This window comes from Pseudorasbora parva, chromosome 1 (assembly GCF_024679245.1).
Source record: "Pseudorasbora parva isolate DD20220531a chromosome 1, ASM2467924v1, whole genome shotgun sequence".
NCBI classification, from domain to species: Eukaryota; Metazoa; Chordata; class Actinopteri; order Cypriniformes; family Gobionidae; genus Pseudorasbora; species Pseudorasbora parva.
The window spans coordinates 18,774,774-18,788,654 of NC_090172.1; the positions used below are offsets into that span (position 1 = coordinate 18,774,774).

Below are 13,881 nucleotides of genomic sequence, written 5' to 3' on the forward strand. Positions count from 1 at the left end.
ATGGAGACTTTTCTCAGCATGGTGCAGAGAACGCCAGTGGGACCCAGTTAACTGCCCGGTTGGTACAGTGCTGGAGTTCCTGCAGGCAAGGTTCTCGGCAGGGTTGACCCCCTCCACACTTAAGGTGTACGTGGCGGCCTTGGGTGCCTTCCACGTCCCTTGCAGTGGAGTGTCTTTGGGAAGACACCCTCTAATTACACGCTTCCTTCGTGGCACTTTAAGGTTGAGGCCAGTTATGCACTCGAGGGTCCCAGCATGGGACTTGGCCATTGTTTTGAGGGGCTTGTCCGGACCACCGTTCGAACCTCTGGAGGAGGTTTCGGACAAGTTCCTCACCTTAAAAACCATCTTCCTGTTGGCCATTTCGTCTCTTAAAAGAATAGGAGATATTCAGTCCCTGTCAGTAGGGCCCTCATGTCTAGAGTTTGCGCCTGGGATGGTGAAAGCATTTCTGCATCCCAGGCCGGGTTATGTCCCCAAGGTTCCTACGAGCCCACGGGGCCCCATCACTCTACAAGCCTTCTGTCCTCCTCCGTTTTTGACGTCAGACCAGGAAAGGTTAAATCTGCTGTGTCCTGTGAGGGCACTGGATACTTATGTCCACAGAGCTGCCCTGTGGAGGAAATCTGAACAATTGTTTGTTTGTTTTGGACCCCCTAAGAAGGGGGCCCCAGTATCCAAGCAGAGGATGAGCAAGTGGGTGGTCGAGGCCATCTCACTTGCTTATGAAGCTACCGGGCAGCCATCTCCACTGGCTGTCCGGGCGCATTCAACCAGGGGTATGGCTGCTTCTAAAGCACTCTTGTCGGGGGCTTCCCTCCACGATATCTGCAACGCGGCCGGTTGGTCGTCTCCTTCTACCTTTGTCAGGTTCTACGAACTAGACCTGGCATCTACAGTAGGGGCACAGGTTCTCTCGTAACCGTGTGCGCTTCGGCTTCACACATACGAGACACTTGGTCCTATGGCGATGTGGGTATAAGCGTTCTCACAGCGTTTCGACGCAGCTCGAGTTCCCCGAAAGGGAACGTCTCAGGTTACGTATGTAACCCTAGTTCCCTGAGGGAACGAGACGCTGCGTCGCTCTGCCATACTCCCGGCGTGTCCGTGATCACTTACTTCAGGCTTTATCAGAAGTTAGTTCCTGTTTGTTTTCACGGACGTTTTATAGCTTCCGGTCGATGACGTCATCACGCCGACGATCGATCTTTTTTCCGATGGAATGGTTCTACAGGCGCTTCACGACGCATTAACGCAGAGGCGTTCTCACAGCGTTTCGACGCAGCGTCTCGTTCCCTCAGGGAACTAGGGTTACATACGTAACCTGAGACGTTTTCTCTGTGGCCTTTTACATTGTTTTAAGAACTTATTCAAAGTATTACTCAATGTAGAAGTAAATATATCACAACACTCGTTTACTTGACTATGTTTGGAGACTTCATCCAAATTAATGTTTGCTAACTCTTTCTCAAATTTAATAAGATCCTTGCGAGGGATTATTAACTTGGTGGCTTTCCGGTCATATTTATATTCATTTAAACGTTTTTTTGAGAGTTTTCTAGAAATTAATATCATGTTATGGTCTGATAGGCCACACACCAAATTATATGTTTTTAATACTCTTTCCGGCTTATTTGAGAAAGCTAAATCTATTGCTGTCTGCGATGTTTTTGTCAAGCGAGTGGGTCCATTTACAAATTGATGAAAGTCATATTTTGATGTTAGTTCTTTAAGTCGTTTTCTAGTCGATTTATTTAACCAATTAACATTAGTATCTCCATAAATAAGCATCTCACTCTTTGGTTTAAAAGTTTTAAGAATTTTTTCCAAATTTTGATAAAAGGTTTTTAGGCAACTAGATGGTGAATTGTACACCACAAGAATGTTAAACATCATGCGTGAAGATAAAACCACGTTAACACATAGACTTTCAGTTGATATAGATTCATCTAATTGTACTTCCTTGGTATTAAAGGAGTCTCTAATGTAAACCAGTACTCCTCCTCCTCTACCAGTTACCCTGTCCTTTCTATAGCACTTATATCCAGGCACATCTATCATTGAGGTAGGAATTGTATCATGCAACCATGTTTCACCTAGACACAAAAAATCAAGATTGGAACCAATTAGCAAAATTCTGATTTCTTCACATTTTGGATACAGGCTTCTAATGTTTAAATGCCCTCCCAAAATACCCTTAGGTTTTACTGTATTATCCCAGATTATTTTCGCATGATTTACTGTCTGGAAGAATAAATATTGTCTCTGCTTTATTATTGCTTGTGACTGCATAGTTTTTATACTGTCATTCGTGTCCCTGTTTGTTCACTTATACTTGACTTTATGAGTTGTGTTGATGTTACTCTTAATATAGTCAATCTTACGGTTAGGAGCACCTCTGGATCCTTGCTCACATAGTGATTTTAAATCCGTCTCCACTATGGCCTTCTTTGCCTCGTCCACAAAAGAATCCACAAAAAGAGGGGCCTGGTCGCTCCAGTAGTCCGCCAAGACCTCCGCGGGCGCAACCCCCGCCGCAGCCCGGTTGATGCCGTCACACGGAGCCACCACCTCCGCACCATCCAGTACCCGAACACTCGTCCACACAGAGCACCCACAGCCGGCTCCAGCCGGAAAACCGCCATCCACCTCCGGGTCTGCTGGCCGCCGCAGATGACCGCCATTCACCTCCGGGTCTGCTGGCCGCCGCAGATGACCGCCATTCACCTCCGGGTGTGCTGGCCGCCGCAGATGACACTCTAGCTCTGCCACGGAGGCTTCTGCCCGCTCGCCAATCCAGCCTGCCACTCCCCCGCCCTGCATCCGCCCCGGGACCCAGCCCCACGTCGGCAGCATGGGCCCACGGCGCACATTCAGCGTCTGGGCCAGGATTAAGTTGGACATCTCCAGCCAGCAGGACCAGAAAAGAGAGATCTATTATAGCGCGCCCGCTATCTTTCTTCCTGCCACCCAACTCCATTTTGGTGCGCAAAGCTGTTACGCGTACATTTCCAAACTTCAGGAGGGAATAGTAGATGGTAAATCGGCCATATCCAACGTTGTTTAGATAAGGCATGTGGCACAGTTGACTGTCAGGCTCGTTTTGTGGAATTATTAGGACAAGTGATCCAAATATTAGCAGCAGGAGAAGCTACACCAAACAGGTAAACAGCAGATCTGAACGCTGACACTGTTTGTTTGCTCCACCGCATCGTTTCATTTGTTGTTGTTGTTTATCCTTCTTACTTACAACTTCTGGTTTATTGACATTTTCACACATTCGCTGTTTATTATTCTTGATGTCAAAAGAAAGTCTATCAGAATGCATAAAATTGCCAGTTTTATGAGTTAAAAGCAAGGGGAGCACGGAGCCCAACCAACCGTGCGCCATCATTTCTGAGTGGATTTCCGACTATCACAGTACCACGCTTAAATTCACTGAGCTCCTGAGAGCAACGCATTCTTGCACAAAAATCTTGCGGACGGCAAACGCAGCATATGTGAAAACACTACAGGGCTTACGGATCCTGCAACGCACACGCAACGCAAAACGCACCGCACACGCACTGTAGACGGAGAATGTGTGAAACGGGCGTTATGGAAAGATAAACTGTTGTTTCTCTGAAACTAAGGTGAAGAACCTTATTATGCATTAAACAAATAAACGAAAGATTATTTGTTATGAACTAGCATCAGTTATATTACCTCTAATGTAAATTAGAAAATCATATACTGATAATATACAACAATGCCAAGATCTCTAGAAAGAGGTTTGGTTAATTGATATTTACGTTCCACGTGGTTGAGTAAGCAGTCCGATGGTGATGACTTCTTCCAATGGTTTTGCTGGGAGACAGTGCAGTGAAGAAAGGAGCTGGAATCTGTTTCAACAGCCTTGAACACGAAGATCTGTGGGATGCTGATCTCCTGGGGCACCAAAGGGTCCTAAAATCTGGAACACGCAGATGAGGCCCTGAAGTAGGTGCAGAAGGTCCTTAATCTGGAACACGCAGATGAAGGAACTTTGAAGTGAAGGTTTGCTCTCCTGAGCTTAACCTTGTTGCAAATGTCTCTGCGTGTCTTCTGCCTCTTTGGACCAGACACTCAGAAGTTGGTTAGTCTGCTCTGATCTCTTTAGCATGGAGACTCAGGATGTGCTGTAGTTGTCTCGCTGGACTAAAACTCTGAGCGTAGTTTTGGTTAATGTCTCTTTCCTCACAGGCTGGAGGCTCAGAACGTTGTCGTATCTGTTGCTGCCTCACAAGCTGTAGATTCAGATCCTCGGTTCTTGTGTTGTCTCTCTGGTTAAACCAGAGGCTCAGAACTTGGTTGCTCTGTCACAGTCTAATCCTCAGCGGACAGACTCAGAACTTGGTGAACTGTTTGTCTCTCGTGTGGAGGAGACTCAGAACAAGGAGTGTCTATTGAAAGGCTACCTTTATCCTTTTCCGAATAGGAGGAGATTGCAATTTGTCACTTCTCCATTCCAGTGTTGCTATTGGCTGCTGGCATCAGAGAGGGCACACAGTGTGGCCCATCCTTCTTTCCTCTGTGGAACTCATTTGCATACTGTACACAGTTAGAAGTCTTTAAAGTGTCTTTAAAGTTCATCAATGCATTTATCACTTTCCAAACCACCATCAGAATACCCTTGGCAATATACTAAACAAATAGACACCAAACCTGATGGAAAAAGATTGAACTGTCATGTGTTCATTCATTTGTTCATTAACAGCTGATTCTGTGTAAGATGTTGCATTACAAAAAGCTGTCACTGCGAATACTTATTTTTCTGAATAAGTATGAGATGGATGCATGTTGTTTACATCAGTCTCAAGGTTTCCCAACATAGTTGTGAATGGATTTGGATGGATCATTTTGGTCTTCTTTGTTTCACCCACTGCTGCTGATGAGGTCCCGAGGAATGTTTATGGCCGTCACAAATCAGGACATTAGGGATCCGTCTCTAGATGGGTGAAGGGCAGAAACTGCATGTGGACCAATGAGAAGTCCTGTCCTTCCTGGGCTTAGTACTAGAGGTATTCTTCTTGCCCTCAAAGAGATGTCTGGCTGTTGTCCAAGCATCTTTGTCTGATGGCGTTGGACATCTTGTTTGTGCTAGTCCAACAAGATCCAATCAAAATGTAGCAAACCTTTGTCCACTGTTACGGGCAAAGAGGGGCCCGGCCATAAACTGGGCCCTGGAATGTGCTGTCCACTACATTCCCCCCTGATCGGCTAGATCGAGGACCTGAAGTTGTTGATCTGGGCGATGCACTGAAATGGAACAGCAGGAACAAAACACACACACCTCACCTCTCCCTTTTAACCAATGGCATTGGAAATAAAATTTGGCTCAATATGTTCTTTACAGAGTTAAATGAGCCAAATAAAAGGTTTGGTAGAATAATATCTAAACAGGTTAGAGGCTGTCTAGAGAAGGTACCTATGTGTGGATGAAAATTAAATTTCCTAAATTTAGCTTAAACAGTTTAAAATATCAAAAGAGTATTCGTTGTGAGAGTAAACACTTGAAATGTTTGATCAGATTTAGCAGGAAACCAATTATTTAAATGTCTAGATTGACATAATTTGGTATAGCAAGCCATCCAAGCTGTAAGCTACGTGCACCTGCTTGGTTTACTTGCATTGCCTGATTAACAGAATCCTCAACTAGTTCACCTGGTACCACCAATGACAAGATTGTATCTTTTGTCGCCTTATCAGGAGCAAAGCTCACATGTAATAATTGCATTATTATACAGGCTAATTAATGGGAGTAGTCAGGTTGTATGACATCCATTTTCTTGGCTATGCTAGAAGCTCAAGAGGCTGTATGTTGACCAGTACTGGGGTTTGGGAATTTGATTGCTCTGCCTGACGTTTGCAGCTTCCTCTGGAAGGCTGTACCACAGGTCTAATCCACTATCTCTTATTTTTGGAGGTCTCCTATAAGAAAGTTTGAATGGCTGGAATAGAGAACAAATTATCTAACCCTGACTGAGATCTGCAATATTTTACTGTACGAGTGGCCAGTGAATTAGTTGATCGTAAATATCATAGGAGGCTTTGACCCCCCCCTTTCATGACATCCAAAGGGATTGTCATGGGAATGCAAAATCATAACCTTGCGATTTATAGATATTGACTGAAAAGTCTAAACTGAAGCAAAACAAAAATGGAAATTTATGAACCCTTCTTAGGCTGAAGTTGAAGTTTAAAAGGTAACAGGGACTTGATGTCTGCTGAATCTGAAAGACCCTGTTCAGTTATGGGCTACTGCTCTCTCCCCTGACTCTTGTCCACAGTCTGAGATGTTAGGTGGAGGGGGAGGGCCCTGACCTGATCATGCTTAGAAGACCAAGTCTCTGTCAGTGGAGTGGAACTCCTCTGACTTGAGGTCTTTGAGGGCTTTAAGAAGTATGCGCTGGATCTCTGCTAAGTTTTCAGCATCCTTACGTTCAGTCCCTCTAGACTTCCAATTCTGACCTCTCTGTTTTTGGCCATTCTCAGAGTTATCTCTACTCTTCTTCTGTCCTTGCAGTCTATCCTCCCACTGCCACTGCTTGCTCTCCTTTCTGGGGGCATACCTTTGATTGTTATGACCCCTGTAACCTGAGAGCTTAGGGCTCTGGGAGCTCTGCTGGAAATTGCTGCAATGGACTAATCTGTTTTGGGGAAGTTCTGACTCTACCATATGAATGGGAGTCTTACAGTCATGTCTAGATTCAAGCACAACTGAACATGGCTGCCTGTCTTGCCTGTCTGAACCTACCTTCCCACTGTCCCAGGCTTGCATGGCAAGCTGCCTCAGTTCTCCTGCAGACATATTTTCAACATCTACCAGGAGTATGAGTGTTTTCCTAACAGTAGGGTAAAGATTACTTACAAACAGACTCTTAAACATAACATCCTCCTCTGCCTTGGGGTCATCTTTGCCAGCAAAATACATTTTCCTTAAGCGCTCATAGTACTCTCTGGGAGACTCATGGCGGCCCTGCTTAATTCGGAAAGCTGAGAGACGAGAGGCAGATGGGTTCTGATATAGAGTATACTCTACCAGAAGAGCTTTACACAATTTGTCATAATTGTTAGCAATATCTGGGCTTTGTCTATCCATGAAGCCATGGACAATCTGTGATGTGGTCTTTCTCAAAAGAAAGACTTTGTCAGTCGTGCTGGCCTCAGGAAAGTATGTCAAGGCTGCATTTGCATCCTTTAAATACAACTCTATGTTGTGTTTAGTTGTCTCAGGGTTAAAAACCTCTATGTCACGTGCTAATTCTCTAAGAATATGATGTCTGTTGCTAGATGGTAGCATGTTAGGAAGCTTAGGTAAGGAGCGGAAAGTTTTAGGAGAGTCACTCACAGTTAGGCTGCTTGAGACTATGACATCATTGTCCTGATGATGCTTTCTCTGTTCAAAGCTATACAACAGGGGGTCCCTACCAGCTGAACCAAAGGAGCTGGGGTGCACACTTTGTGGTTCAGGTTGCTGCTGGGGGAGGCACTTGACTCTATTCAGTTGACTTATCCGGTCTGTATGCTTAATTTGTTCAAGCTTCTTCAGCTTAGAAATGTTAAGCAATGCTGAATTCAACTCCGCTTTAGTCCTTGTTTCACTAGAGCTCAGAGAATTTAACTTCTCTTTCTGTTCTAGCAGGTCATTTTGGGTATGGGCCAACTCTGTCTGCAGAGTGACCATGTGAGTTTTGACTCTTTTAAGTTCTGCTTCCTGAATCTCAGTAATAGACTGTAAGTTTTTTGTCTCAGATGACAATCTACATATTTTAGCTCTTAATATCAAATTATCCCTACGCAGGTCAGCCAGCTCATTTTTGAGTTCCTGGAACAATTCTTTATTCTGTTCTTGGGCGAGGGATATTTTGTCTGTGGCTTGGGTTTGTTGTACAGGCCAATTTAGTGATAGACTAGAAAGAAGCTTTATTAGTGAAGCGCCCTTTAAGGCCTGGCTCAATGCTTCAGCGGTCATATCAGCCATCTTTATTTAATATATATACTTGTGTTGTGTTTATATAATAAATAACTACACCACCCAAACCAGCTAAACTCTGAAAGTTTACCACAAGTGTAAGCAGCTCTAAGCCACTACGACAATAAATGTCACACACACTAAGGGGTGAGAATTCTAGCACTTGTCTTCAATTTGTCAGAAGGCACTACCCTTATCTGACACGTTCATAAAAATTCTAAAACAGTATGGTAGACTTAGGTGAACACCATATGCTATTCTTATATTAGCAATTAGTTATAATCAACAATTACAACGTGTGCTAAAAAACATTGCAAGCTCTGTTGCCACAATACAATTCTATACACTTTGCAACTAATCCTAGTCATAAATTGTACCATGGAGTTGAGCAGGGAAACTATCAATCAGGCTTGGAGGGAACCACTCGTTGCTATGCAATTGGTTTCTGACTTGGTGAAAGACTTAGTTTCCTGCTAAAGTTACTTCCTTTTTTATCTTTCAGTGTATTAACTTATGCTGACAAAACAGAAGGCTCATTTCATTCTAAGTTAGCCAACCCAGGGACGCCAATTATGTAGTGATTTTTACTTTTGTCCACCCAAAGACACTAAGTAAGGTAGTGATTGGTACTCACGTCACCGCTGAAGTTGTGAATTTTGGATCACACGTCACTTAAGGTGTGGTTATGAGTACATAAGATGACCCCCCCCCCCCCCCCCCCCTCTTAGTTTGGGACACTAGTCAAGGCCTTTTACCTTTGCTGTATGAGAACACTCCGCACAGGAGGCTGCCCAGTCATTTATAATGAATGTAAAGGGGGGAGAGTTGGTCAGCTGATTTATCTGAAAGATTGGTGAGATTTCTAACTTGTAGAGCCTTTTCTGCTTTATCAGCACAAGGAAGACACAAGTGTAATGAAATAGATTTTATTAACAAAAGATAAACAGAACAATTAACACAACTACTAAATGAATACAATGAATGATAAATGAATAAAGTGCGTAAAATGCATAAAATACATGTGAGTAAGTTAAGTGTGGCTATAGAAGAGTTACATTATCTTATGGAAAGATAAACTGTTGTTTCTCTGAAACTAAGGTGAAGAACCTTATTATGCATTAAACAAATAAACGAAAGATTATTTGTTATGAACTAGCATCAGTTATATTACCTCTAATGTAAATTAGAAAATCATATACTGATAATATACAACAATGCCAAGGTCTCTAGAAAGAGGTTTGGTTAAGTGATATTTACGTTCCACGTGGTTGAGTAAGCAGTCCGATGGTGATGACTTCTTCCAATGGTTTTGCTGGGAGACAGTGCAGTGAAGAAATGAGCTGGAATCTGTTTCAACAGCCTTGAACACGAAGATCTGTGGGATGCTGATCTCCTGGGGCACCAAAGGGTCCTAAAATCTGGAACACGCAGATGAGGCCCTGATGTAGGTGCAGAAGATCCTTAATCTGGAACACGCAGATGAAGGAACTTTGAAGTAAAGGTTTGCTCTCCTGAGCTTAACCTTGTTGCAAATGTCTCTGTGTGTCTTCTGCCTCTTTGGACCAGACACTCAGAAGTTGGTCAGTCTGCTCTGATCTCTTTAGCATGGAGACTCGGGATGTGCTGTAGTTGTCTCGCTGGACTAAAACTCTGAACGTAGTTCTGTCACAGTCTAATCCTCGGCGGACAGACTCAGAACTTGGTGAACTGTTTGTCTCTCGGATGAGGAGACTCAGAACCTGGTTGCTCTGTCACAGTCTAATCCTCAGCGGACAGACTCAGAACTGTTTGTCTCTCGCGTGGAGGAGACTCAGAACAAGGAGTGTCTATTGAAAGGGTACCTTTATCCTTTTCCGAATAGGAGGAGATTGCAATTTGTCACTTCTCCATTCAAGTGTTGCTATTGGCTGTTGGCATCAGAGAGGGCACACAGTGTGGCCCACCCTTCTTTCCTCTGTGGAACTCATTTGCCTTCTGTACACAGTAGAAGTCTTTAAAGTGTCTTTAAAGTTCATCAATGCATTTATCACTTTCCAAAACACCATCAGAATACCCTTGGCAATATACTAAACAAATAGACACCAAACATGATGGGAAAAGATTGAACTGGCATGTGTTCATTCATTTGTTCATTAACAGCTGATTCTGTGTAAGATGTTGCATTACAAATAGCTGTTACTGCGAATACTTATTTCTCTGAATAAGTATGAGATGGATGCATGTTGTTTACATCAGTCTTAAGGTTTCCAAACATAGTTGTGAATGGATTTGGATGGATCATTTTGTTCTTTCTTTGTTTCACCCACTACTGCTGAGGTCCCGAGGAATGTTTATGGCCGTCACAAATCAGGACATTAGGGATCTGTCTCTAGATGGGTGATTGGCAGAAACTGCATGTGGACCAATGAGAAGTCCTGTCCTTCCTGGGATTAGTGCTAGAGGTCTTCTTCTTGCCCTCAAAGAGGTGTCTGGCTGTTGTCCAAGCATCTTTATCTGATGGCGTTGGACATCTTGTTTGTGCTAGTCCAACAAGATCCAATCAAAATGTAGCAAACCTTTGTCCACTGTTACGGGCAAAGAGGGGCCCGGCCATAAACTGGGCCCTGGAATGTGCTGTCCACTACACATGTATATTGGCAATATATCCTTGGTAGGAGATGAGAAATGGACGTCAGACAGGCAAATCACGTGGTCTCACGCATCCAGTCGCTCCGCTTCTGATATGCTCCGGGTGTGAGTTAGCACCGCGTGGAGGACGGAATAAAACCTTGTCGCAGCCATAATGCGCCGCACACGTGTTCAGTGTAAATGAGGGGTTAGTGCTGCACCAACCCGCTTTTAGGAAATTATTTGGCCCGTATATATTTTTACAACCCGCCCCGCGCCCGCGACCATTAAATAGACATACGGGGTCCGCGGGTTATGAGACGACCCACGCATCACTAGTTCAGGGCTCGTGGGATGGCATCCCCTGTTGTAGGATGACAGAGCTTATGACAGTAGTTGAGGACATTATTTTTTCCCAACTGTAGGAGGACCCCGAGAGCAAAAGTTACCCAGTGCTGATTTAATATGTATTACGGTTCCTTTCACTGTAATTAAATACCCCTTTGAGTTATTTGATCCGAATCAATTTACACACATTCTGACCTTTTGTCAGTATCATTGTAGGTAAAAGGCAACCAAATATCGAGCATCTTCCTTTTACCTAGCATGTCGTCGGCACTCTTGTTCGCTACTGTCTATGGGTGTTGTGTTCTTGCTCCACTAGTTTTGTGTTTCAGCCTCAGGATGGCGGCAACAGAAGTATGAGATCTGTACTTGAGCAACAGCGCAAGCTCATTCTGAATATTTTAATGGCGTAACAGGTGAATATTCTATCTCATGATGAAAAAGTAGACGAGACTATTGTAGATGAATATGAAGAGTGATTTTATCTTAGTTTTTATTTTATTCAAAACATTTTAGTCTCGTCTTTTTCGTCAACAATAATGCATGTTAATTAAGTCTTGGTCAGCATTTTTGGGCATTAGTGCAGTCTCGTCATTGTCTCATCGTAGTCATGGAAAAAAAAAGGTAGTATGTCACCATTGTTGAGATTCATATGCTGATTCTTGATATCTGTGTGTCTAAACTTTTTCCAGAATGTATTTAAAATAAGAATTTCTGATCTGTGGCAAGAAAGTTTTGTTTACTAAAGTTACCATTTATGTCAGTGATGAGTTTAGTCAAATACTTTTCTTCATGACATGACATCTTCATTCATAACAATGTAACAAAAAACACAAACTCACATAAAAAGACAAGAGGCAAACTACCTAACAAAAGGAAACACTGATCACCATAATTATGACCCAATATTTTTAATAAAACATCAACATCTAAACCTGTTATTTCTCAATAAGAGATGTCTTTGAGGGTTGTAGCCAAACTCTGCAGGACAGCAACTCACTAGGACCGAACTTGCCTACCCCTGCTCTAAGTGAAGGAAAACAATAATTGTACCCTAAGAACCAGTTGTGTACTTTTAAAGGTACAGTTAAATGTTTTGTTCCCCAAGGAACAGTTTGTAAGCATGATTATTGAATAGGATCCATTGTTTCCAGAGCATTGTGAGTCACTGCATTATCATGTTAAACCTCCAGCTACTAACATTTTGAAATTGGTTTTGAATTTAAATTTACTTACTGGTAGCCCTGGAACTCCCCGAGGACCATCTTTGCCGGTGTCCCCTGGAGGTCCCCTGGGCCCTGGGGGGCCTGGAGGCCCAGGAGGTCCTGGGGGCCCTGCTTGACCCTGGTCACCCTGTGGAAATAATATTGTATATATATATATATATTTTTTTTTTTATATATATATTTTTTATTTCATGCTACCAATATACATCTCGATGCAAATATTTTTATTTTATTTAAAAAAATTGTTAAGAATAAAGAAGGAAATTACAAACAGTAGAACAAACAGAGTGCAAAGATACAAATTAAATAAACTACATTTTTCAGCTTCAGTAAGTTTATTTAACATGTATTCAAAAATGTATTCAGTCCAAAGCAGTGAGTGATTTACTCTTTATCTTTGTTGTTTTATTAATATTTTTATAACATAGCAGTTTACTATGCTACTGTCCCTTTTAGACTGAATGCATGGATGCAATTTACTGATCCACATCCGGTTTTAATCCATCTGTTTACGTTCATTTAAGACATAACTGACTATGTATGCATCAGCACTGTGTGCGTCTATCTGATCATTCAAGCGCAGTAAGACTTGAAAGAGAACGTCTCGGTTACATCTGTAACCCTCGTTCCCTGAGAAGGGAACGGAGATGTAATGTCAGTGACTTGCGAATGGGGGTTTTGCTTAGAAGACTGTCATCTTCGAAATCTTAGAAAATGCCCAATGGCAGTTTCAATGCCATGGGTATGCAGAATTTGCATGCGTAACTCCGCCTACCCACATGGGTATATAAGGAAGTATGCTGGCATGATTGCATTATGTTTACCTGCTGAGGAGCCAAGGCTGAACTCTTAGCCATTCCAGCGGTACAGCGGATGTGGCAGAGGGACGTTGCGTCTCTGATGTGCTAAAGCTCAAGAGGAGGCCACACTCCAAGTGGAGTGTGCCCTGACCCCAAGGGGGAATGGAGGCCCCAGCATCTAATAAGCCAAAACAATGGTGTCCACTATCCAATGAAACACCCTTTGCTTTGAGAGAGCAAAGGTTTCCCACCATAACAGACAAAGAGCTGGTCTGAGGTCCAGAAACACTGCATTCCTGTCTATGTAAGCATGGAGAGAGCGTATTGGACAGAGCAGTGCCAAGGCTGGGTCTGCTTTCTCCTAAGGCAGCACCTGCAGGTTCACCACCTGGTCTCTAAACGGTGTGGTGGGAACCTTGGGCGCGTATCCAGGCCAGGCCATCAGGATCATGTTAGAATTGCCCGGTATGAACTCCAGGCACGCTTCGTCAACCGAAAATGCCTGCAGATCCCCTACCCTCTCAATGGAGGCCAGTGCGGTCAAGAGTGCTCTCTTCATAGACAATAACTTAAGATCTACTGACCGCAAAGGCTCAAAGGGAGCCCTCTGCAGAGCATCTAAAACTATTAGATGCTTCCATGAGAGCACGAGGGAAGCATGAGGCAGATGTACTGCCTCAGGAACCTGATGATCAGGTCGTGCTGACTTATCAGTTTGTTCTCCAAGAGGTCATGGTAGGCTGATATAATGGCCACAGGGTGGAAGGAGACAGCCTTCGATCCAACCCTTCCTGGAGGTACGAGAGCATAGACCTGATCAGGCATTTCTAGAGGTCTTCTTGGCGAGAAGAACACAAGGTGAAGAAGAGGTTCCCCTTCAAAGCGTAGGCGTGGTGAATTGACTATGCCC

The 13,881-nt window shown here is 43.5% G+C and overlaps 1 protein-coding gene across 1 annotated transcript in view; it reads right to left on the bottom strand.

The window, feature by feature from the left end:
- The window catches only part of LOC137058526 (collagen alpha-1(XXV) chain), an 800,473-nt gene that overhangs the window by 433,684 nt on the left and 352,908 nt on the right, over window positions 1-13,881 (bottom strand). Inside the window, exon 8 of the mRNA XM_067431845.1 lies at window positions 12,182-12,298. Coding sequence (XP_067287946.1) covers window positions 12,182-12,298 — 117 coding nt within the window. The remainder of the gene's footprint in view (window positions 1-12,181; window positions 12,299-13,881) is intronic.